This window comes from Elgaria multicarinata, chromosome 3 (assembly GCF_023053635.1).
Source record: "Elgaria multicarinata webbii isolate HBS135686 ecotype San Diego chromosome 3, rElgMul1.1.pri, whole genome shotgun sequence".
NCBI classification, from domain to species: Eukaryota; Metazoa; Chordata; class Lepidosauria; order Squamata; family Anguidae; genus Elgaria; species Elgaria multicarinata.
The window spans coordinates 135,911,100-135,937,716 of NC_086173.1; the positions used below are offsets into that span (position 1 = coordinate 135,911,100).

At 43.5% G+C, this 26,617-nt stretch overlaps 2 protein-coding genes across 3 annotated transcripts in view; one reads left to right on the forward strand and one right to left on the reverse strand.

Moving 5' to 3' along the window:
- Positions 1 to 13,572, forward strand: part of LRIG1 (leucine rich repeats and immunoglobulin like domains 1) — a 143,928-nt gene extending 130,356 nt beyond the window's left edge. The window contains exons 15-19 of one of the 2 annotated variants that reach the window (XM_063122049.1): positions 1,393 to 1,812; positions 3,460 to 3,585; positions 6,148 to 6,294; positions 8,710 to 9,012; positions 10,201 to 13,572. In XM_063122049.1, the coding sequence (XP_062978119.1) occupies positions 1,393 to 1,812; positions 3,460 to 3,585; positions 6,148 to 6,294; positions 8,710 to 9,012; positions 10,201 to 10,391 (1,187 nt within the window). In that variant the 3' untranslated portion in view covers positions 10,392 to 13,572. The remainder of the gene's footprint in view (positions 1 to 1,392; positions 1,813 to 3,459; positions 3,586 to 6,147; positions 6,295 to 8,709; positions 9,013 to 10,200) is intronic. The other variant, XM_063122050.1, reaches the window with a different exon arrangement.
- The window catches only part of SLC25A26 (solute carrier family 25 member 26), a 136,541-nt gene continuing 123,477 nt past the window's right edge, over positions 13,554 to 26,617 (reverse strand). Inside the window, exons 8-10 of the mRNA XM_063122056.1 lie at positions 25,143 to 25,207; positions 24,077 to 24,150; positions 13,554 to 15,159 (exon numbers count right to left, since the gene is read on the reverse strand). Of these exons, the coding sequence (XP_062978126.1) occupies positions 15,063 to 15,159; positions 24,077 to 24,150; positions 25,143 to 25,207 (236 nt within the window). The 3' untranslated portion in view covers positions 13,554 to 15,062. The remainder of the gene's footprint in view (positions 15,160 to 24,076; positions 24,151 to 25,142; positions 25,208 to 26,617) is intronic.

Genomic DNA, 26,617 nt, shown 5'->3' on the forward strand with positions numbered 1-26,617 from the left:
GGAATTATGTTATAAAATTCCTCTTCCTATAGCACAGCAGTCCTTTGAGATCCTGCTTGGAGGAGGACTTTCTTTGCTAGTACAAAGCAAAGAAGTGAGACACCACGTTTCTGTCCCAGGGACTTGGAAAGACTGAGGTGGTCAGGATGGGAGGACAGTAGCCAAAGATGTGTTGGAGAATCACAGCTGCCCAAACTTTATTCAGCCCATTAAATAAGAACATAAGACGAGCCCCGCTGGATCAGACCAAGGGTCCATCTAGTCCAGCACTCTGTTCCCACAGTGGACAACCAGCCATTGACCAGGGACTAACAAAGCAGGACATTGGTGCAACAGCACCCTCCCATCCATGTTCCCCAGCAACTGGTATGTACAGGCTTACTGCCTCTGATACTGGAAGTATCACATAGCCATCCAGACTAGTAGCCATTGATAGCCTTCTCCAGGAATTTATCCAATCCCCATTTAAAGCCACCCAAATTGGTGACCATCACATCTTGTGGTAGTGAATTCTATAGTTTAACTATGGAATATGTTGAAATTACATTGATGGGTATGAGCAGAAACAAGAGAGAGATTAAAAAGGCAGGACCGGAGTTAGCCCTCATTGGGTGGGCAGAGTGCAGTGATAGTTGACTATCCCATGTTGATTGGGATTACAGTATAAGAGTTTCTAGGATCTGGAACTTTGGGGAAGCATTTAGCAAGGTGGGGGGAGTTTGGATATCCTTGTAACATGGGATCTTGGGAATATGCATCAACACACTAGAGGTCTGTAAGCTACAATGAACGTGTTTTCCCCATCTCTAAGGAACAAAGAAGTAATACTTTCTATGACTTACATATGGTGATACAATTCTTAACCATTTCCCTCTTGTTAGGGTTGCAACCTCCTGTTTTAAAGTTGTTGTTGATGGGTTGGCTGGAGAGGCAGCAGCATTATTGTTGTGCCTTTTCTGGAATCTCAGTTAGAGCTAATCACCAATTTTATATTTGCACACATTTAAACACACCCACCTGCAATTGAGTATTCTTTGGTAGAGGTGAAAGCCGTCCTTCTTTAGCATGGAGAAAAGACTTGGGAGGTATGAGTTTCAACTGACCATTTGGTACAAGGAAAGCCTAGACTACATTCTACAACTGAGGAGTTCATGTGTCATAAGGGACTCTTTCTTGCCCACAGCAAAGTCAAGGATCTTTGCGGCAATGTCATAAAACATGTTTCAGCTGACTTATTATTTATTTATTTATTTATTTATTTATTTATTTATTTATTTATTTATTTATATAGCACCATCAATGTACATGGTGCTGTACAGAGTAAAACAGTAAATAGCAAGACCCTGCTGCATTGGCTTACATTCTAATAAAACTCTTCTTGGATCCCTGCAGAGACTCCAAGCTTGGTTCACCCACTGGAAGATCGCGTTGTCTCGGTGGGTGAAACCGTGGTTCTGCAGTGCAAAGCAACAGGAAGTCCCCCTCCACGCATTAACTGGCTGAAGGGCGACCAGTCCCTGATAGTCACCGAAAGGCATCACTTCACTCCAGGAAACCAGTTGCTTATTGTCCGGAATGTTGTGGTGGAAGATGCTGGGAAATATACTTGTGAGATCTCGAACACTGTCGGAACAGAACGGGCGCACAGCCACGTTAGCGTGTTGCCTTCGCTGGGCTGCCGGAAGGATGGAACCACGGTCGGGATTATCACTATTGCTGTAGTAGGCAGCATCGTGTTAACATCCATCATTTGGGTGTGCATAATCTATCAAACCAGAAAGAAGAGCGAAGAATACAGCGTCACCAACACAGGTAGGCCCAGAGTCTTTGTGGGGGGTTAATGGTACACAGATCAAGAAGGGCTCGTTTCTGAAGCCAGACTGTGTGGTGTTGCTGCAGCCTTCATAGTGTATTTTAAAATTAGATTAAAATCATGTGTTTTAATATGACTTTTAATATATATGTGTGTGTGGCACTTAGGGGTCCTGTTATATTAAGCGGTATATAAGTATTACTAATAAAATAAATAAATAAATAGGAAGCTGCCTTATATCGTGTCAATACGGAACTAGGTCTGCCTAGCTCAGTATTGTCCAAACTGACTGGCAGCAGGTCTTCAGGATTTCAGACAGGGGTCTTTCCCAGTCCTACCTGGAGATGGCGGGGATTGAAGCTGGGACCTTTTGGATGCAGTGCATGTGTGCAGTGGATTGCTTTGCTGCAGATGTGATGCACAGCAACTGATGCTACCAGGTACTCCAAGTAGAGTTGTGAACTGTTTGCATGGCGTATAGGCAGGTTCTTTCCCCATCACACCACATGCTGCCAAGGAATTCCGCCTCTCCTGAATCATGGCCCCTTGCACCACCACCTTGTATTTCCCTAAGCACTCTTGGATGCCCATCATCTGCCCGAGAAGGGCCACCTTCTTTCCTCAGGAATGCTCTTGCCTCATGCTTTAGGGTCAGGGTTCAATGAAAGGACAGTCCAGCTCCTTGCCTAACATAGAGCCCCTTCTCCACAAAAGAAATCAACTTCAAATAGCCTGCTAGGTCACTAAGGGAGAGACGTCTTGTTCTCTGACACCTTCGCTGCCCACGCCTTAGCTTATTTTGTGGCCCATGTTTGGGTCAGCGGGTGAAGAGTTTACCTGCTGCATACCTTCTTCTGAATTAAAGCCGTGGGTGCAGCTCAGTGAGTTTATGTACCGACTTTATTTGTGTTGACTCATAGCCTTGAAAGTTCAGGGCAGCCCCTCTTTTTCCCAAGTTTGAGCCCATATTTCTGGGAACCCAAGGGCCACTGCTGGCTAACACACCCTCCAAACATTGCCAGCCTTCATTTACTTTAGTTTTTGAGAACTTGAGTGGGGAATATCCCCTGTGATGAATTTTTAGAATCTGTTTGACTAGAGTAGGCTTCCCCGACCTGGTGCCCTCCAGATTCTTTAGACTACAACTACCAGGTTCCCTGATCATTCCCCCGGCTGGCTAGGGCTGATGGGAACTGAAGTCCAAAACACCCAGAGGGCACAAGATTGGGGTAGGCTGAACTAGAGAATAACAACTGGAACATTTCCAGAGTTGACATGAGCAAAAGAGTTGATGTAAAGGTGTTTCGTGCAGCACAAGACTGAAGATTGGGGATGTGTGGTTACTGGGGGAAAGGACAAGCAGCAGAATAATATTCTCTCTGTGCAGGGAGGAGATTCTCTGCAGAAATTGAGGCTAAAAAACGGAGCTGTGGGAAGCTATTGTTCAGAAGTAAAAACAAACAGAACAGTTTTATTTTAGGTAGCCTCCCATTCTTTATCAGCTAATCCTTGAAAAGTCTGTTCAAGACGGTTCTAACCTGGACTGAGATGAATGCACAAGCCCCTGCGCTGCGTTGGATTCAACAGCAGCCTTGTGCCGTGGCAATGGGCCCTTCACCTTTTATCTCATTTCCCTGTCTTTCCAGATGAGACCATTGTACCACCTGATGTGCCAAGCTATCTGTCATCCCAAGGGACACTGTCCGAACGACAAGAATCGGTGGTCACAGTGGAAAATGGCCAACAGCCCAACGGGCACATAAAGAGCAATGGTATGGCTTGGAAGAACTCTACTGTGTTCATTTTGCTTCTCTTAAGGGACAGAGAGACAGTATAGATTCTGCAAAATCACATGGTAGAGTCCTTCCTGAACTATACCACATCAGACTCAAGGTTGGGGAGACATTTGTTTTAGTGTTCTCCCATGACATACATGTCCCTGCATATAGAGAATTAGCTACACTTCAAAAGTAGATCCAGGCTTTGAATCTTTCTCTCTAAATTGCTCGTTTTATTTTGCTTTTAATGGAGGAACACATTAAAATAAATTCTGTTCTCAGATGTAGTACAGGTCATGATGGACTCTACACTGTAATTTTTCTGAATATGTAGATCAGCTTTAAAATATGGATAACCAAACCATTGCTTCCTGAGCAGATGTTCCCTGGCTGTGCCAACTTTCACCATGCATGCGTGGAATCCTCTTTAGACTTTCAGGTGATGTCATTGTTTCCATTTCCTGAACGGCCATTCTGGAATTCACCAGCCTCTGGAAATCACCCTGAACATTCTGGTGGAACCTAGTTCCCAGTTGAACTTGAGACATTTGCAGAGCAGATTTCCCCACATATCTATTTCTAGGGGTGTTTTCTAAATTTTATTTGGGATTGATTTGTCATAACAGTGTACACTTTACAGAGGTTCACTGTTTGTAATTATTTGATTGCATACAGTAGATATAGCACATGTTCTGGAAACTACCTCAATCGAGGAAGAAGGGACTACGCAAAAGCAGACTTCTGCATGTACAGGCGTATGGTTGCAGAAGTGTTTGGGCATCCTAATCTCAATGCATATCCAATTCTCGGGGGGAGAGCTGTGCATCAACACGCAGTTTCTCCCTTTACTGTTCTGGTTATCTAACCCGACTGATACTTTGTCCTTGCCAAAATCCCTCAGCATTTGCAAGATGTTCCTGGTACCTTGGAGTTGTCTTGGTGGTCAGGGAGCCATCTTTCAGTCCTCCTTCTAGACCTCCAGTGCATTAAAATATTTTTGTTCAGTCAGTTTTATTGTATATAACAATGGGTTCTTACAGTTTTGACGAGGGGAAAAATGAACATACTGATCAAATCAATTCATCAAGAGAACCACTTGCAGCAATAACTTTTAAAGCTTTCACTGTAATCTTTTTGGCAGCAGTTTAAAGCTGCTTGATGAGCTACATAAGGATCCATAGGCCACATTTAAAACATTTGTTCCTTGTGATGTTTGGGCCTGCTGTGACCCATTGACAAGCCTCCAGGATGCAGGTGGACATCTGCAGCTTCCTTTTGGAGGGAAGACTGTATCACGGCCAGAAGAGAGCGGCCTTCTCCCTGCCCCACCAACATATCCCTAATTATATTGTAAATTTGTGCGAGCCAATCTTGGCTGAAAAGCAAGTTAATGGTATGAAACTAACTAAATAAATCTGTGTTTACAGGGTGCAAGGACAGATTAAAGAGACCAATAGCCTTGTTGGGGAGCCTGCTTGTTCTCTTCTTGGCCCACTAACATGAGGCCTGTACACAGCCCATCCAGGCAAAAAGGGGCCAGTAGCTTGCTGTAGCTCATTTTGCCATATGGGTAATGCTTTTTCGCAGGTGCACCACCTTTTCGGCCTGGAGAGCCACATCAGGTGTCTGCCTGGGAGTCGGAGTGCGTGCACTCACACACCTGCTCTCATTCACGCACACCATTGTATGCTCACGCCCATGTGCTCACACACTCATTCAAAGCCCCTACATTCCCCAGGCAGCCCAACCCGCTTGCTGCTTTACGGCCTCCATTAGCAGCCTTCAAGCAGCAAGCTGGGGTGGAGAATAGGGCATGGCTTCCTCCCTCCTCCAGTGACACCGATACTGCCCAGATTCATAGACTCCTAGAATAGTAGAGTTGGAAGGGACCTCTGAGGCCATCAAGTCCAACCCCCTGCTCAGTGCAGGAATCCACCTTAAAGCATCCCTGACAGATGGTTGTCCAACTGCCTCTTGAAGGCCTCTAGTGCAGCTGGACAACCATCTGTCAGGGATGCTTTAAGGTGGATTCCTGCATTGAGCAGGGGGTTGGACTTGATGGCCTATAGAGGCCCCTTCTAACTCCACTATTTTAGGATTCTATGAATCTGGGCGGCATCGGTGTCACGGGAGGAGGCCATGCCCTATTCTCCACCCCAGCCACCCATACCCAGTCGTCCCATTACCACCACCATTACCAGTGGTAAAGCAGCCATACCTCCCCTTAGTGCTGTACCAATGTGGTTTTTTTGGCAGTAGGTGCAGTTCTGGAGGGAGGTACGGAAGAGGGCTTGTTGGGGGTTGGCCTGCCTACAGGTTGTGAACCCTTGCCCTAGCTTCTAGGACAAATGAGAGAAAATCCCTGCAGCACTTTTGACATGCCAGGAGACTGGGAAGTGGAGGGAGTTTAAAAAGTTGGCTAGTAAGCCAAGTCGGTTTCGCAGACCTCTCTGGTTTAAATCCATACTTCAAACATCTCATTATCTGAATATCTTCCTTACCTGCAAAAGCTTGCAGCATCTGCGGTATGATAGCCACTTTGTTGTTCTGTTGCAGGTGTTTGCCAAACTGAAGGTGGGAAGGATCCGGAGGCCGACGCTCATCCTATTGTTTACCGGCAGCCAAAGCTGTGCTTAGGATACAACAAGGAAGCTTGGAGAGGAGAAGATATCGCTGAAAAGATGCTCACTGCTGACAAGACAGGTATGGAGCCTATTAGTCTGAGAGAGGTGCAGGATCTACACTGCTGCCTTAAAACAGTTTACAACAGTAGTGACAACTGTTGGAGCCCAGGACACAGGACACAGGCAGTTTTCAAAACGTTTTCAAAGCGTCATATCCTGCTTAGTGTACAGATCTGGCCAGGGTTTTGTAACAATTCCTGTTAATAATACCAGCAAATGAAGGTAGCCTTTTTAGACTTTCAGAGATAATTATAGTCAAAGATGCTTGCTTCCAATTAGTTTTATGCTACTTATGAAAAAAGATGGAGAGAAAATCTAACAGTTGTGAAAGCACCTGCTTTGTTAGTCCAAAAGAAAGTTGGGTGGAATCTAGGAAGCACAAATTGTTTGGGAAGTTCTCCTGTGTAAGCACCACCAAAATAAATAGGAATGATGCGAGAGTATTCATACAATCATAGGATAGTTGAGTTGGAAGGGGCCTATGAGGCCATCGAATCCAACCCCTTGCTCACTGCAGGAATACTTCATGCTTGTGCTTGGATCCCACCCCTTTCAGTGGGAGTTACACCTCTTGATAAAATTACAATCCAAAATAGATGAATGATAGCTATGTTTGGCAAGGGTAATCAGTGCTTGGGTTGCACAGAACTCTTAGAGCAGTTCAGTTTGCTCCTGAGAGCAACATAGAGTAGGTCTTTTAAAAGGGTGCATCAGTTTGCAATTACGTAATTGGTTAATCGCCCATAGCTGAACTACAGGCAAAGAAAATGTAAACATTTACAGCTAAGGCAGATCTAGATGTTTGGTGTAGACCTAGGTTTCCTCTGAACTGTGGCAAGTAGGGAGGCCACCATTTACAGTGGTGGCCAAAACTGTGGACGCTTTGAAATTTTCATGTTTTGCAACTTTGCATGCTTATAGAAAATGTTCTGTTTCACGAAATTCAAATGTTTATATATCAATTGAAAGAGAAGTTAACACTGAATTCAATACCAAAAAAAACAAAACAAAACCCAGAATGCAAATATCTGCAGTGCAAAAAAAGTTATGCTTACTTTATTCTAAAAACAAACACAGGTGTGATTGAGTGAAGAAGCGGATTGGAATTGCAGACCCTACTGGCCAATCACAGTCCTTGCTCTGGGGACCAATCACATGGCAGTGATGTTTCAAGTTGGGGAAAGTCAGTTTTGCTGTTTGTTCTGTAACTGAAGCGCAGTTGGAGATTGTGTGAATATTTGAAGTATTTCCCAAATTAAAAGTGTACGTACGTATATCATAAACAGAGCAACGGCACCAAAGGAAAGAGTTGATTGGACACCCAGGAAAATAAACAGGATGGTTGTATTTCGTGAATCAGGTCTTTCAATTGATATATAAACATTTGAATTTCGTGAAACAGAACATTTTTTATAAGCATGCAAAGTTGCAAAACATAAAAATTTCAAAAAAGTGTCCACAATTTTGGCCACCACTGTAATGTAGAAAACTGGTTGCAAAGAAGCAAGATTCTGATGACTTCTCTTGCTTACCAATCCATCCTTCTCCCTGCAACCCTTCAGCTTTTCTCTACATCCAGGATTCCATCTTGGTGGTGAAAGCAGCATGCAGCAGAAGGGCTAGTCAAATTCTGCTTCACAAAAAATGTGGATTCTGTGACCTGCAAACTAAGTACAATTGCATGGTTCACTTTGCATAGTTTATTCTGCTTTTGCTATCTGTAATGAAAGGCAAGGAACCATTCAGATAACTTATACCACCACCACCCCGACCCCTGATCACTGGAAATGTTATAGCATTTGCTGCCATGGGGGATAAAAGCTTGCTGTTTGTTTAAAATGTAAATAGAGCTTCTCGGGAAGCTAAACTATGTGCCACTATCAAATTCTCTGTCTCTTTTATGCTCCCATAGAATTTCAGCATAGGCATAGATAGTCTTAGCTATGCTGAAGAATGAATGGAGTGCCCTGACATGTAAAACACACACACACCAAAACACCAAAAAAACCCAAGCCAGTCCATGAAGCCAGTGTTGCCTTTTCTGTCTGAAGTATAGGGAAGTATCCAGCACGGACTGCCCATGCGCCGCCACTCCTGCCAGTTCTGTTCTGCGAGCGGCACCCACCACATGTGGGATGGAGATTCAGTGCGTCTGTGGCCAACCCAAAACGAGCACAAATGCTTGTTTCAGACCTTTTGGAACGGGGTGTTCCAGAAATCAGGTTTCCTGCTCATTTGGGGGCTTGCCCCCAAAATGCTAAATCTCCGTTGTGGAAGTGGTGGGCGCAGTGGAATTGGCAGGGCTGGAACATGTGGAACGAGAACGTCAGTGTTTCCTGCCTACGTGCGCGTGGGCTGCATTGGATACTGCCCATAGCTACTCAAGAGCCCGAGTCATAATGTTTCTCTCTCTCTCTCTCTCTCTCCCCTCCAGATTACAGCTTGCCAGTTGTATGCACTGATTGCAGTGGGAGCACTGATAGTATGAGCATCACCATTTACCCCAAGGATCCAGATTATTACCCTCTGCCTGCAGAGACTGTGCCTCCAAATGCTTCCAGCAGCAAAGAGAACAGCAGGCAGGACAGTGTACCTGCTGCTAACTGTCAAAGTCCTTCAAAGTGCAATGGGAGTGTGAGCGGCAGGAAATCCGATGTCAACGGTACTATCTATCCCAGTAATCACGACAGGATACGATCTGCGAGCCCAAGCACACCACCTCGAGAGGACAGGACAGGTGTGTTTGTGCAGAGGTTCTATCGCTTTGGCCAGGCCAGGGGTGGGGGACTCTCAAGCTACATCTGGCCTCCTGGGCTCTCTCCCCCTTTCCCCTGGCCCCACCTGCTTTCCCCCCAACCCCTGATCATTTGCTGATTTACAGGCTTTTGTCCAGTTCTTCCACCTTCTGAAAGATTGAAATGCCCCTCCTAAGGCGTAGTGACTGGCAGCAAGAGTTTTAAGCTACAAAATCCTGGGGAGGGGAGGGGTGGGGGAGAGGGGGTTGAACACACCCCTTTTGCGCACCGTCTCTTTGCTTTCAGCCCCGCTCACCATTTGAATGCGCCCTCTAAGAGCTTCTCCGAAGTTGAATTCAACCCCTTAGGCTGAAAGAGGTCCACTTTCTTAGACATACATCCCACAATATGTTTTCAGAAGGCACTCCCATCTATAAAACCGTAACATGAATATATATGTGACATGCTAAGCCATGGTTAGGCCGCGAACCCTTTTGCAGCAAATGGTTAGTGAGTGTATAAACCGTGGCTATGTAGCCACCATGGTTAGGAATGGTTTACACAACACGCTAAGCCATAATGTTTAGCTCAAAACACTTAACCATAGTGGCTTATATCTGTGTGTTTGCAAGAGAGAGATGGCCACTTTGATCTAATTCACATTGGCCCAATCCACTCCAGCAAGTGACCCCTATGGAGTTGCTTTCCTATACAGTCTGTATCCTAGAGGCACACAAATTAGCAGGGAAACATCATGAGTGTACAGAATATATTTTCATAGAACATTTTGCAGAAAATAAATGTGATGCACAAGCTTTTTAGATATCAGGCAGTTTTGCCCTGGAGGACCTCAAAACTGTTGGGTGTATGTAGCAGCCAATACATTGCTGGTGTGGAGGCACAAGAGATGAGTGCCTGAGATTAGAAGATGTTGCCTGAGCGCCCTGCACTGTCGCAGAAGCAGCTGGGGTGCTTTCTCACTGGATGCAGGCCTTGGTATGGTCAGAGACAATTGTGTGTTGCTTCCAGTCTGAACTGATCAGGAACACTGGCATTATTGCAGGGAATTCTGGATATCATATAGACATAGATAATGTGTGTGTGCACGTGTATGCTCTGGAAGAGATAGATAATAGCAAAGTTTTGAAAAAGCTCCATCCCTAAAACTCTTGCATTGTATTTCCTTACAGGTTCTTCACAGCCATTAGCAAAACCTTCAGAGCCTTACAGCTTTCTATTGCCTTCTGAAGGCTCACTGAGGCACCTCAAAGGAACTGCTGAACTATCTCAGACATTGCCAGAAGTGGAAGTTAAACAAACACTTCTCTCCAATGGACACTTACCAAGGTCACGTGACTCCCTTCACGAGTCAAGCCACTGAAAAGATCACCACAGACTGAGGAAACTGCTATGTGCAAATGGAACGGAACGGAACGGAATATATATATATATATATATATATATATATATATATATATATATATATATGCACAGAATTATCTAAGCTACTTCTACCTCAGGTTCTGGACTGACAGCTTCTCAAAGGAAGAAAAAGAGAAAGCAAAATGAGGTATAAGAAGCTTGTGTGGGGGAACAAAGTTGTGTCTCAGCCGTTGCCCACTTGTACATAGTTCTTAAACTTCCCTGAGAAGTATCTGTGGCTCACACGTTGGCTTGCATATAAAGCACAGAAATAAAAAAGGTTATTGTGTAAAGTAAAAAGAAAAGTATTTGATAACAAATTTGTACATAAGAGTTTCATATATATATATATATAAATCTATATATATATTATATCTTCTAACAGAGGTTATTTTATTCCTTGGTGCATGATCGAACTGAGTGAAATTATACAATGTTGACAATGTACATTGTTTTCTCACTATAAGGTGGTTATTAGGTTTTCTTAGCACTCACCCAAGAGTTTTGGTGCCTTAGGTAGAAGAACTTCAAGGACAGGCCCATATACCTTTAACGGAGAAGACTTTGCTGATGAAACTTCATCCATTTTTCCCCCTTTGATAGTACTGAATTGGCTTGTTAGTTCAAATATCTCCTTGGAAATGCTGCACAAATCTATGCAGTCTTAAAGTTTATATGGAGATCTGTTATTTCAGCATTGCCAAGCAGAGGTGATGCAAGGCACTCCAGGAACGTCTGAAGCGTGTGATCCTTGGCACACGTGATTAAACTGGTGTGCATCAGCGGTGTTTTCGTTCAGTGCAATTGGGCTGGTGCCAGAAATGGAAAAAAACAGGCAGCCATCACTTTTTTAAAAAAAAGTAGCTCCTATCGTGCTGGGTTATACGCATACATGTCCAGTTGACTTCAAACAAATTTTAGATGCACACAGCCTTGCATAGGACCTGTATTTATATTTAAGTGCTAAATGTTCATTGCACTAGTTGATAATCTGCATCCCAGTGGAACAGCCCTGAACTGCACATAAACCTCAAAACAGGCAAGACAATGTAGACAATTATTAATTGGCCGACTTTCCTTTGCTCTGAAATGTGTCTAATGGAAACTCCTTACTATTTTCATTGTGGTACCTTAGCACTGACAATGGTAATCTTAAAATATGTTGCTAATACTAAATTTACTTTCTTATGCAGTAATCCAACACACTGAATCATCCTTTTGCACACATAACACCTTTTCTGATCTGGATGCTGTCTTAGAACCCAGATTCTTAGTGACTAGCTCTATCTGCTTTTGAAGAAAGCTCTCTGAATTTTGTAAGGTATTTCAGTTTTAATTTCCACCAAGAAAACTATTCAAAGGATGTTACCATACTAGGCTACTGTTTTTATTTAATTTTTTAAAATACTGCTTTGAGAGCTGTCAGCCACCTAAAGCACTATTATAAAGCAAATGTTCTAAAGCAAACTAATAAAAACACACCCCAATGTGAACACACACAGGAAAAGCTGTTTTACTTAAAATCTAAGTATAGAGCATTTTTTTATTTATAGAAGTGCTGCTGCTTCTTGATGTTTGTACCTGTGTGTTGAAAGTTTCATTTTCCCATAATAGTTTGTAGTCTGGGCTCTTCTAATACAAGATTGTTGAATTTAAGTTATGACTTAGGCTAAGAGGGGCAGAATGGCATTTTGGGTTTTCTGTTTTTTATTGTTATTATTCTTAGCCATGACTTTTAAAGGCCAGTTTCAGAGGAGCAATGCTGGGGAGCAAGAATGTTTAGTTTAGGGCAGTATTGTATGAGGCCCTATAAGGATTGTGGGACCTAACCTGGGAGGCCCCACCTGTATGGGACAGTGTACAAAGAGTGGGCTTAAGCTAGCATACCACGTAAATGGAAGCCTTTCTTTCTGGCTGTGCAGCCACCTTGATCAGATTGTTCGATCAGTTCTGAATAAGGCATTTGAGTATTTCCTTGCACCAATCTTTCTCTCAACGATTCCTGTATTGGAAAGTGCCACATCGAATAGGCATCATGAGACCAGGTTAGCACACAGGTTGCTCTTCAACCCTGAGGTATGTCCTTTCCACAAGAAACAACCAGGTGTTTGTGGCCTGCCATCCGTGGCTGTTTGACCCTCTAGTTTTATGCGAGTGCGATGGGCTTTCTAATAGGAAATCTGGTCAAATGTAAACTTCGTCATCGTGGTCTCTGTGCATCACGCATATGGGCTCTGTGCCTGCACGGAGCTTATTTCGGGGAACTTCCAAAGCCAGGATAAGTGGTTTTGGCAGGAACCCCTCCCCCACCCCAATGTTTTTTTGGCGGGAGCCCCTCCCGCACCTCAACCCAACACTTATCAGCTTCGGAAGTTTCCCAAAGCGAGCTTTGCACAGGTGCAGAGCCCATATGTGTGAATGCACAGACGACCGCTTGAAGACCCAGTTACAGGAAAGCAACCTGTTCTTTTCTCTTAAAGCTAGGTTGAGCCTGTAAACATCTGGCTGTTTTGCACCTCCAACCCATAGGAGGAGATGCGTATTTGTAAGGCAAGGACCTTAAACGTTTTGCCGTCTGCTTTTTAGCTGAAGCTGGCCTTTATGAAGCAATGCGTAAATTAGCCAGCTGTCTGTCTCCGTCACTTCCTGATGGTAGATACACTTGCACTTTGTAGTAGGTGGCTAATTATGTGAGGTGCCAACGTTATAGCTATTCAGTAAATTTTAAGAACGCAGTGGCCAATAAGAAAAACAAAAATATTCAGGGTGCATTTTTCATTGTATCAAGAGGGAATACGTGGAAATGCTTTAGGTTAGGTTGAGGGAACGTGCCTACAAAAAAGCATAGGAAAATGTTATCACCATTGGAAATGCTAAGCACACTTGCCGCGTTAACATTTTGAAAAATATTGTATTTTTGGATATGGTTAACTGTTTAATGTTACTTCCACTAAATATGTGAATCTGCTGCTTCTGAGAGGCAATGTGAAAGAGGAAGTATTACTTTTGTGTACAAAGTTATTTATTTATTAGAAAATTTTGGTACAATGTTGTACATTGAGAAGTACATTGTAAAAATATTGGAAGTGTCTAACAAACGGCATTGAAGTGTCTTTAATAAAGGTCCATTTATAATATCAGTAGTTTTGTCTAGACCAGGATCTGTTCTGGCGGAGGGGTGGCGAAAACAAAATTCTACATTGCCTACACCTTTGGGATTTCCAAGATGCCTCTTAGGTTGCAATCCGTCAATTACTATGGAGTAAGTCTAGTTGAATACAATGGGGACTTGCTTCTGAGTAAATATGCATAGGATTGTATTCTTAATATCACTGATAAGGAATGTTTTTCTAGGTTGTCATGTTGCTGATGAACGTGGAAGAAAAACACAAGACTCAGTTATCGGACGAACTTGGGCTGCATTTATTTAAATGTTAACTGGGTCTACAAAACAGCATGGGCAGGCATTCGCTCTCTCAATATCTTACTGGCAGCTATAGTCTGTCACAGTTGGGTGTACCGTTTCCCGACTGCTAATAGTGCTGGGCCCTTGATGCATCACGAGCTGGTTTTGAAATGCCTCAAATTTTTGATACCAGCTTGCCAAGAAGGGTATAAAAATTAGAAATCCAGTTGTGCCACCCAGTTCACTCTGCTATCCTGAGGACTGTGGCATAGACTGCAACCTATTGCTCACTATTCATTCCAGAACGGACCCACTGATTTTGGTTACTGTCCTACAATAAAAGGACTGGGGACTGCAGACTTAAGTCACCAAACAGATGGAATCTTCCCCCCACCCCCAGTCCCCTTTTTCTTGTTCTGCGAGACTGGGCTGATATAGAGGCCGGGGGTGGGAAAGGAAAGGGGGAAAAGGGCTTTGTTTCTTTTTCATAGGCAACATTGTCAGACAGTAAAATAATACAACATTGTACTTTTACTGGAGAAATCTGAGTCTAATTAAAAAAGGCAGCCTTGCTTATCCAAGCAAGAATGCTTACTATGCACCTGCAGGTATGAATAGTGGTCTAAACTTTCCAAATGGTCTTCAGACAAGAAGCAAGTGGCCTTTTTCCCCTTAAAGAAACCCGCACACAACCTCTTCCATCCTCTGGATCACAGCAGGCCTTTGGCAATGCAAATAAATGGTGCGGTCTTCCTCAATTCCAGTGTCACAAAATGAAAGAAGGTTCCTTTAATTCCTGCCACGCTGCGCAGGCCATGTTCTTCTCGTTTGCACATCATTCTCCCTAAACGAGTTCTAATAATAATGCCTTTCAGGCACAACGGTGCAGCCCATAAATCGAGCCGTTTGCCCCCAAAAGTTGCCTTTCTTGGCACACTCCTTCCAATGAGCTCACCACTAGAACAGGGGTTTCCATACACGGAAATTTTATATTAGGGAAACGGAATTAAGGGGACTCGTTTTTTGTTTAAATAGTGAGAATAGAGTCCAGGCTGCTGAACAGCTGCTGAGCCACAGGAGCCAGGACGGGCTGGGGGCAGGAGGAGGGGGGGGGGAGGGAGAAACCGGTGGGAAGGCAAATGAAGAACTTCCACGAACGTGCATTTTTCTTAGGAAAGAAAGGAAGCAGCTCCTCAGCTGTTTGTTTCAAGTCCCAGAGCCGACTCACAAAAGCAAACTTCGTATCTTGTCATACATCCCAAGGAAGATAAAGCCTCCAAGACTGATGGCGGATACTCGAGGGACAATGCCTGCAAACAATCTGCAAGGACAGAAACAAAAACCAAGGTTATTTTGAACCTATGAAGAAGCGCCAACCGCTTTGAATATGTACAATTCTGCCCCCGGCCCCTTAGTAAGGAGGTAGCTTGTTCGATGGCAGCTCTAGTGTTATGAGCCGAAGGACATGGCCGTCCTTAATCAAAAGGAGGAGGACAAAGAAATGTCATCGCGTCATCTTATTTTTGTTCTCCAGACTTGTCTTCCACTCCAGTTCAAATTGGTGGTCAGGCAGAAGGGATGGGCACCCACAGACTTATTTTTATTTATTTATTTAAGGATTTTTATGCCGCCATTCAGCCAAAAAAGGCTCTCACGGCGGCTTACAAAAGTATTTCTTGACTTGGTCTGCCTTACCTTTCTCTGAAGGTACCCAGTTAATCTCTCCCACAGAGTGGGGCTGTTTGCTTCCAACCCAAGCTTTGCAGCTAAAATTTCAGGCAATCTTTTTTGCAAGTTTGTCCAAAGAACATTTTATCACTAAATATCCAAAATGGAAAAAGTGTGGAGTTCTCAAGGCTGTCTGGACATCACACAGACAGATGCCCAATCCCTCCCAAAATCTGGAAGGGGCTCTTCCTAATTTCAAGCATATGAAGCCTGGTTATGATCATTCAGTGATGTAAGGTAATTCTACATATGATCTCCAGGAATGAGCCAGGACATTTAAAATTGTTTCTAATGCGAAGCTCTGGTGGATCCTGGCTCAGATTAAATTCTTGTTCATAAGTCTGAAGGAATTAGTTCTTTACAGTTTTGTTTCTGAGACACTGAATGAGTTTTTGTTTAAATCCTGAATGCAACTAGAAACAAGTGTTATTCCCTGGCAATTAAAAGCAACGATGTATGTATTGTACTGTTGTCTTGGAGGGGTCATTTGTATTTGTTCCTAAAAATCCATGAAGTTGAGAATGTGTGGCATGGAATGGCTTCATTTCTTAATGAGAAGTGTTGGGGATTCAACTCTGTCTCACATCGAAGCCCGACTTTTCATGAGTGTGTAGTTGATAGCTGATGCTGCTCAGTGGGGATACCATTCTTTCCTTTAAACGTGCTGCACAAGTCCTGGTATAAGGAAATGCAGGAATGTAAAAACTGTTGCCCTGCCAACTCAAGAAGTAAATCAGCCATCACAGATGTCAGTAGCAGCAGCTAAAGAACCCTTGGGAGCATTCCACCCAGTCTAAAAATAATGCAAAAGGAATAAAAGAAATCCCACCTGCAACCCCTCACCTTGAGAACCAACAATCTCCTTTTAAAACCCTACATTAAAAAAAGCAAGGTTTTCTTTGTAAACTGGGTGGATGGGAGAAGGCAGGGGGCAATTTCAAGCCTCCCATTTCCCCACACATACCCTGTTCTCTACCTCTGCAGCCTTTCTCCATTCCCCAGGCCCACATGCAACTGGCTTTTCTCTCATACTCCCCCTTTCCATCCCAGAGAGAGAGAGAGAGGAAAAAAGTCCAACTGCCATTGTTTTGTCCTCTGTAGGTTAACATAAGAAACAAAACAACAACAAAATAGTTGGGTATGAACGGGAGCTGCTGCAGGGAAGGAAGAAAAATCTGGAATGGATTTCTTTGGGAGAGAGGGAAAGACAGTGTCTCCTAGACTTTTGCTGGCCGAGGAAGTGGAGGCAACATTTAATTTTCAGAGAGACCTGTAGGGGACTCAGGATTATGGTGAACAATACCATCTGCACAATTAGTGCTTCTCTTTATTTCTGTGGCAGGGACAAACTACCATTTGCTGGACAGAAAAAGAAAGGCACTCTGCATATGTTCAGGGGCATTTTTACTAGTTTCATGTCGGTTGCTAAAAATACTTTTTGGATATTGTGCCCAGACGTTATGTCTAGACCTGTGGTGACTGGCCCAAGATCACCCACTTGAGCTTCATGGCTGTGAATTTCCCAGTTCTTAGAAAACTGTTGAGTGTTCCCACTCAACAACAGATGTGCATGGTGTGGAGAAAGTGGAGTCAAGTTTATCTCACTCACCCAAAAATATGAAAATTAGGACCATTCAATGAAATTGATTGGCAGCAGATTTAGTTGGATCCAGGATCTGCCTTATGGGAGAAGAGACATTCCTCTTGCAGAAGGTCCATCCACCTGGATTTTGGGGATTCCTCCCAAACATGCACGCACACACACACACACACACACACACACACACACACACACCACAACTCACCTCATTCAGCAGGGTCTCCCTGACTTTCTGGGTAGCATTTTCAGGGAGCTAGAAAAGCTAATGTGGGAAGGAGTGGGTGGAGAAGTCCACTTCCAGCAGTGCAGTTAATCCCTCTTAAATCCAGTTTTTAATGTATCCAAGTAATTAGTATTCAAACGAACACTCACACAAACAAGAACCTCCATAACTATATAAGGCCTTCAGTTAATACCCAACATGGCTCTGTATCATCCAATATGGGTTCCTGAGGCAGATTTTGTCATCTAATAGTTCTTTTATCACAGAGAAAAGATGTTGAAGCCTTAGGCCATGTGTAAACTGCCCATCTACCAGCTAATTGTGCATTTCTCTCATGTGAGATAATTTCTGCCTGTTCAAGACAAATTTCGCTCTGGATGATCTGCGCTGGGGTATCCTGGGCTTATTACAGCACTTCTGAAAGCAGACGTACTTCCAAATGGGGATAGTTTTTACATTTCAAGGCTGCTTCATGAAACATATAAATGGACCAGTTACTTCCCCATTCTGCATGCAATGTTTAGATCTACCCATTCCCAACTGTATGCCTTCAACATGCTTCTTTATGAAACCGGGGTCTTCTAATCCCAGCACAATGCCAACTGCATCATAACTCCCTTCCCACCCCACAATACACGGCATCAAAACTCTACCTACATTGTGAAGACAGATGGCACGTCTCACCACTTTCTCTAAGAAAGTGGCACATCAGAACTGGCTCAGCAAGCATTTCTCCTGCAATCAAGGGTTTATCAAACCAGTCGTCAAGGCCCGTGAAATAACGTCTGGGCCTTTGGAAGCCTGGTGCCAAGTCTCCGGCAGGTACTTGAGGTTTTTCTCTCTCTTCCTCAAATCACTGCTAAGTCAGATTCATTGCTCCGTTAGCCTCCCTGCCGCACTTGCACTTGTCTGTGGTAATGAGCTTTGCTTCAGGGCTGCGGTGGGCAGATGGAAATGTTTTATGGTTTCACTAGACAGCAATTCGCTCTATTACCATAATTATAGCTTTAAAGCCAAGTAATTTGTAACAAGGCAAGTACCGACACAACATTCCAGGGGCAGATCTTGTGGTAGAGTATCATTGTTCTCTACAGCAATGCTGTCATCTGACTTGGTGGTTGACAGAGTCCTGCTGGAAAGGACCAGCCCCTTGAACTGCCATCTCTCCACTGCCAAAGATGCTGCTGTTGACTAGGAGCCCACACACAACTTCATGATCTACACACTAAACCACATATAGCGTCCTGTCAAATCTCAAACACACACTACTGAAGCCAGCCCACCAAGTTGTCTCTTGGCCCTGGTTTCATTCAATCATCCGCGGTTAACTATGGCACCTTCCACATACAGGACAACTTCAAGAATGACACACCTGAATTCCAGGACCACATTCAGAGTTCCTCCAAAGCAACCAAAGCAGGAAATCAAATTCGTAAGTCTCTGCGAGGCTTTCCCCACGTATAGTCAGTCCCCAGGTTTAAGTGCCATAAATTATGATTAACAGGAGAGCAAATAGTGGCCACGGACTTCACATTTCCCTTGAATTTTCATTAGAGCAGCAATTTGAACCTTAAATTATTTCCTTTACACAGTAGGGTCTTAAAAGAAGTTTGCAATTTGGTGCAGAGTAGGCAACAGGAGAGGTACCCCATGATGATGATGATGATGATGATGGTGATAACATATTTCTTTACCCGCCTCTCCCTCTGGATCGAGGCGGGGAACAACATTGAATACAAAAATACTATAAATTACATAAAACTGATTAAAAACATATAAAACTAATAAATTATTAAAATAATAGCCAGACATCTTAAAATTCTACTGGTTAGGCCTGTTGGAAGAGATCAGTCTTTATAGCTTTTTTAAATTCAGAATGACTGTTAAGTTGGTGAATCTCTCCCGGCAGGCCATTCCACAGTCTGAGAGTGGCAGAAGAGAAGGTCCTCTGGGTAATGGTTATCAGCCTAGTTTTTGTTGACTGGAGTAAATTCTTCCCAGAGGACATGAGTGTGCAGGGCAGATTGTATGGGAGAAGGCGATCCCACAGGTAACCTGGACCCAAACCATGTAGGGCTTTAAAGGTGATAACCAACACTTTACACTTCACCCGGAAACTAACTGGCAGCCAGTGAAGTCATTTTAAAGTTGGTGTAATCTGGTCACCCCTAGGTGTACCAGTGTCCAACCTGGCTGCCATAATTTGAACTAGTTGAAGTTTCCAGACCAGGTACAAAGGCAGCCCTATGTAGAGCGCATTGCAGAAGTCAAGCCTCAAAGTTACCAGCATGTGCACTACCGTCTTTAGGTCTTCCAACTCTAGGAAGAGACGCAACTGGCGTATCAGCTGAAGCTGATAGTAGGCACTCCTGGCCGTCGCATCTATCTGGGCTGTCATTTGGAGCGACGGATCCAGGAGCACCCCCAAGCTGCGAACACAGTCTTTCAAGAGGAGTGTAACCCCATCCAGAACTGGTTGATACACCTCCAAACCCAGGTTGGTACCTTTGACTGTAAGCAATCTCCGTCTTCAGCTTCAGTTTATTTTTCCTCATCCAGCCCATAACCGCCTCCAAGATAACCTCTGTGGATCTCATCTACAGTGTCAGCCCCTGGCATTGTGGGCCAAAGCAGACATTGCTTATTTGTAAGTAAGTGTGTCTAGGACTGCAACCATCAAGGCAAGCTTAATTACCCATCTAATTCAGCACCCTGTCTACAACACTGGCCAACTCCAACAGATTCCAGCTGTGCTGGAAGAAGTGTGGGAACTTCACTGCCCATCAGTCAGTTCCAGTTACCAACAATTTAAAGCTTTAACTGGACACTTAACTTGCAACCCTGACAACTGGAAGCCTTGCACAGTCTGGGCTGAATCCAGATTTAGCCATGCTTTAATGTAAATTTCATTGGTTTCAGTGGGTCTACTCAAAATATGACTAAATCCGGATCCAATCCTCCACCTGTAATTTGCAAGCCCATGCTCAGACAACCCATCCATTTTCAAATTTATGTCCCCCACCATGAATACTAGAAACATGATTTTAAAAAGGAAGGCAGGATTTTCAGGATGCCAAAATGTCACTCCTGGCATCCCATTGCCTTCTGCTTTGTAAACGGTTTTTGGCCAGGTTATCTGAAGGAACGCCTCCTCCCATATGTACCTACCCGGACCTTAAGATCATCTACAGGGGCCCTTCTCCGTGAGCCCCTGCCGAAGGAAGTGAGGCAGGTGGCTACTAGGAGGAGAGCTTTCTCCGCTGTGGCACCCCGGTTGTGGAACGAGCTCCCCAGAGAGGTCCGCCTGGCGCCTACACTGTACTGCTTTCGTCGCCAGCTGAAGACCTTTTTATTCACTCAGTATTTTAACACTTAATTTTAACTTAAATTTAAATTTTACTGTTTTAACTCTGTATTTTAATCCTATATCAACTTTGCTGTGTGGTTTTATCCTGGTTGCGCTTTTTATACTGTATTTCGTAATTGTGTTTTAAACTGTTGGGTGTTTTACTGTGGTTTTAATTTTTGTGAACCGCCCAGAGAGCTTCGGCTATTGGGCGGTATAAAAATGTAATAAATAAATAAATAAATAAATTGTATGGATTCAAATAAAAGGCAACAAGGCATGAGAGGTGCCAGTCCTCATGAAACTGGGAAGCAGCTCATGCAGGCTGCCATTTAAAAGCACAAAGCCAAACAAGCACATGTCTGTTTTATGACCCCTTAATCTCCTTTTATAATCTCCTATTACTTCACTGCCGTGACGCCTGTTGCTGTTGCTAGTAGTTCCTTCTCTTTCCCCCAGACAGGACGGGATGTTAATTTGTTGCCCCACAGTACAGGTGCCAACAGGAAACAAAATGTGCCCTCTGGTTTTAATAAGGTGGGAAGCTGCAATGTACAGCTCCGGATTTTGTCTTCCTTTGCGCTGAAATAACGATTGATTAGATAAGGCATTCATCATTCTCAGTTTCAGACAGGCGCAGGGCCTGACGCTTTTATTGCCTTGATTAATAGATTTATAATTGGCAGCAGGCCTGGCAGCACTGGCCGCTACGATTTCTAACCGTCCTCCCAAGATTTTCCCTGAAGTTGCCTCAGCTTGCAACTTCTCTTTTCCTAGAGATTGCTCAGAGCTTTGATTTTCCTTTCTGGATATACACATTTAGACAGATTTCGGCCATCCAAAATAAAGAAATAAATGAAATATCAAAAACAGGCCAAGGAGTGTAACTGTGGAAAGGAATTCATTTTCAGCTGCAATTGCATATACACCCCATTACTCCATGACCTTTCCAATTTTCTGCACTGCAACCATTCTAGTGAGCCATGCAATCGGCTGCTTCCTAAGATGGCTGAGCAGCATCCCAGGACCTGAACCCACAGTGATAAAGAGCCCACTGAAAGGCCTCCTGACTGCCTAGGGTTCCTCACATGCTCTTTCTTCCCCATCCTGACAGCAACAAGTTTGGGAATTGAACAAAGGCCCTTTGGGCTCAATGGTAAGAATTGAGGCTTTGCTACAAAAGGAAACAGCTAAGCAAGGTTCTAGTCCTTAGAAACTGATCTTTTCTATTTACTCAAACAAATGTATACCTTGCTGTTTTTTAACCAGGTGAACTTACAAAATACAGCCTCATATCAACATGAATATTATTAATTATAAACATCTTCATAAAACACAACCATAACGGCCATCGGATTAAGGCACATCAGGAGAACATTCAGCCAAAGGCTTTCTTGAACAACCAAGTTTTAACCAAACACATAAAAGGGCCCAGCGTCAAGGCCTCACAGCAAAGGAGTCCTTATAAGTGATGACAAAGACGTGAAAATTTAACAAGGCACAATTCAGCCAAACCTCTTGATGACCTTAAGTTCTATTAATTAGTGCTACTTATGAAATTCACCAAAAGCATAAGCATGGTCAAAATATTGCCTTAAGAACTCTGACAATTGTTCCAAGGAAGGCTATTCACAAGGAAATCTGTCATCATTCTTGTGCCTCACATTTATGTTTTTAAAATGATTTTAGAATGTTTTAATGATGTATATTATGTTTTAATTCAGTTTTATGTATTTTATGTTTGCTGTTGTTCCCCACCTCGATCGGAATGGAGAGGCGAGTAAGAAATAAAATGATGATGATGATGATGATGAGCATTCTGTATACTCTAACAAAATCAGCATGTGCCACTTTTGCACCAAACCGCCTTTTGCAATCTCACCCACGCTGTAAATACTAGAAATCCCAAGATACAATGACACCATGGTAAAATGGCTGCAACCATTTAATTCTTCCACATTTTTAATCGCTACATGCTGGTATGCAACAATAATACGTGAAGTATCATATGGAACAAAACTGACCTGCCAAATTGATCGGCCTGAAAATTCCCCTGGGCATTCTAAGGGCCAAACTGAATGTATCCCATGAATGTGCATGTTTTTGCTATGTAAATAGCTATGGGGAAGCTTGATCATCCGTGGTTGTGGGAAGGGAAAATTTCACTCCCTACCATGAGACATGCTGCTTGTATTTTAAAGGAAGCCTCCATTGGTGCCAAATGGGAACCTCCCTTGAAAAGCAAACAGCAGCTTTGGAAAGGCAACTTTTTTTGGGGGGGGGGGAGGGGGAATGTGGATGGGAAGTTTCACACCATGCATATTAAAATAAATGTGCATTTTAATTCACACAATTCATGTCACATCTAATTTGGCCCCTTCTTTAAAGTGAAAACAAAAATGCCTCAGCGCAGAGGATTGGATGTGATAATCTTTGAAGCTCTTCTAATTCTATAAACCTATGATCTTACAGAGGCTTTCTTCAGATTGATTTCTTTTCTCTTCCAGCTATCTCCGATTTGTTTTTGTTTTATCTGTTTTTTTTAGGTTGAAACCTATTATCAGCCCATTTATTTACTCTCTTGTGCCCATCTATGATCGTAATAAATTTACCTTATCTCTGGCAATGAGAGAGAACAGAGAGAGAGAAAATGTTTTAATCGCTATATTACTCAGTAAGTTTTGTGAAACAGAGAGTTGTCACTGATGGAAGGGAAAGGGATAGCTAGAAAGTAAGGCAATTCAAGATCCTTATAACATTCTCCTTTTAAGTCCTTGAACTACTACGCTACAAGTACACTGCAGAATATACATATGTATATGCACAGAGTGCTGGTAACAACCAGAGATTAGGAAGCCATTAAAGTACATGACTAAAATACCATACCTCCACTAGTGCTCCATGGAAAAATGGTCTGCTATCCTTTGGTTCAATATAAATAACTGAAATTTCTTAGGAACCCTCTTTAAACAAACACCTATCACTGAGCATGGTAGGTATATTTGTTGGCTTTCCTAAATAAGCCTCCTCCCCTGCCCCATGTCAAGTTTTTTTAAAAATAAAAATAAACCAGTGAACCATTACTGAGTATAGATTTTTGTACAGCAAAATCTTTTCACACAGCATATAACTAAACTATGGAATTCGCTACCACACAATGTAGTGATGGCCACCAACTTGGATGGCTTTATTATTTATTGCATTTCTATACCACCCAATAGCCAAAGCTCATTTGGCTTGGGGGTTAGGAGTCAAATCCACCATTTTATGGAAGAGTGTGTTCAAACACTACATGCTGGGACATTTGTATCCTCCCCAATTTCTTGCCCATTCATCCTTACCCAGTCATCCCTTGGGTCTTCCACACTCCATGCAGAGCTGACAACACATTCCCAGCTGCATTTCTGGAACCAGTCTATGCAGAAGAAGAAAACACATATATAAACATATGAAGCTGTCCCAAAGTTGGACCATTGGCTCATCTTGCCTAGTAATGTCTCAACTCCAGAGTGTCAGATTGTATCCGCTGGGAGTTCTCCTCCATCTACACTCAAGTAATTTGCCTGCCTATTTCATCGCTCTCAGCTCTGGTGTATACTATGGAGCCATACAAGCTCTACTTTCCCAGCCTTTTAAATGGAGGTGGCCAGGGGGTAAACGAGGCAACTCATAGATGCAGAGCACATGTCCTGCCACTAAGCTATGGATCTACAGACACAGAGTAGTAACTGCTCTCCTTTTTACTCTACTGAACAGTATTTGGAACACATATTTGCTCCAGATGGTCACACAGCAAAGAACCAGTGAGTTGGAGAGCTGCTTGTTGTGTTACTTTTACCAGACAAGGGCTTTGCTCCCATGACTTGCTGGGAGTCATTCATTGGCGTAGTGAATATGGTATATGTCCAATTCATCTACCCTTCTTTGAAGTGCAGGATCTTTATTCTTATTTAGATTCTTGTAATGAAGCACTCTGCTCCACACAAGAGAGAGAGAGAGAGAGAGACTCACAGGATTGGGCTTGGAAGATGTGGGTTCAAATCCCAGCCTAACTTAGAATGGCTTAGATTTTCAATCTGTTTCTTATCTGAAAAGCAGTGATGCAATGATGAATGGAATTAGGGTAATTGGTTACCAGCCCTGAGTTATAAGAAAGACCCAAACGATAAATCTAAATTAACAGATCAAAACCAGCATCAACTTGAGTGGAAAAAGAAACCAAAGGTGATAGGAAAAACCAGGACTAGTGGCACCAGAGTTATAGACATAAGATACCCCAAACACAGAACACAAAAAGAGAAACCATTAGAAGGTGCGGGATTCCATTTAGTTGCTACTAAGCAAAATCTGGGAGTTATTAACCTGCAAACCTGTCAATCAGCCCCATACTGTTCTTCTAGCTCTTACCTTTGCCAACATAATTCTTGTCTTGGCTACATCCAGAGGGGTGGTGACTGCAGCTGCAAATCCACCTGAATGTATAAAAATGCCGAACACAAGCAAGACTTTGTTTGTGAAACATGCATGCTGCACAGCCCCACAGTTCCCACAGCTTCTGCCAAAACCACTTCATCATTAATGCTTACAGCTTGTTTCTCACTTCAGAATCTGTCTGAAGCCAGAGCCATGGTAGGTTGCGGTAATCAGTGCAAAATAAATAAATAAATAAATAGTGTGTTCAAATAATATGGCCTTTATTCAAACCCCTGTCTTGGTAGCCCTACATTCTTACCTCATCCAGACTTCTGAATTCACATTAGTTCTGCCCCATCGTCCCAAAGACAGGATGCTAGAACTACCACTTAAGAACTTATGAAGCTGCCTTCTACCAGGTCACAGTAAATGTCCATCTAGCCCCGGACTGAAGAATCTTGGGCTTGGGGGGCAAATCCGGCCACAAAGCCCCACCACCTTTCCCTCAATCACCCATTGTTTGATGGCTTTTAATCTTTTGTGCCGCTTTTCCCAATTCTAAAAGGTTGAAATGCCTCTCCAAGCAAAAATGTGGCCATACTTTTGGCATTTTGGCCATGCCTCCTTTTGCCTTTGGCTCCGCCCACTGCTAGAACTCAGCACCTGAAGTTTCTCCAAAATAGAATCCAGCTGAAAGAGGTTCAACTCATGCCAGCTCCGGATCCCCAGCAGAGAGAAACTGTCCCCATCATTTGCTACCTGACCTTTTTGACTGGAGATGCTCAGGACTGAACCTGGGACCTTCCGCATGAAGAACATGGGATCCACTGAGTCATGGCCCTGTGCTTGGAAGGCATTGTGTACCAACTACCAGGTTGCAACTCCTCCTTCCCCATCTCCAATCAGCCCCTTCCTCAGTCCCAACACGGAGGTACAAAAGCAGAAATTAATGGTCTTTGAGTACAATCAAAGCAGATACGAAAGGAGCAGCTAAGGGAGGGGGGATTTAGCAATGAGAAAGTACAGGATAGCACCCCTTTGACTGGCGCATAGCATTCCTTAGCTATGGGGCTTTGCTCTGAGAAAGTTCCATTAGAATTCAGCTCAAGGGTAGAGATAAACAACTGGATGTGTTTAGACAAGAACAGCAGTGGGGCAGATCCCCCTGGCTGGGGCACAAGACACCTGGAGGGGAGGCATGAACTTCCAGGAAAGGAGAACAGCCTGCAGCAGTCAGAGCCAGCAATGTGTCCCTCCCAGCAGCAGAAGTTTAGCACTGTAGCCACCCACACGGAAACTGCAGGAAGGCAGAGAACACACGGAGCCTTCTGTCTGCAGCCCTCTTCCCTGCTCCTACGTCCTTCCCAAGCTGCCTGGTTTGAGGAAGGAGTCTGAGATACCCTGCTCTGGTTCTCTTCTAAGGCCAGTGTCGGATGAGCATGGCTCAGTCCACAGATCCCTATGGGTAC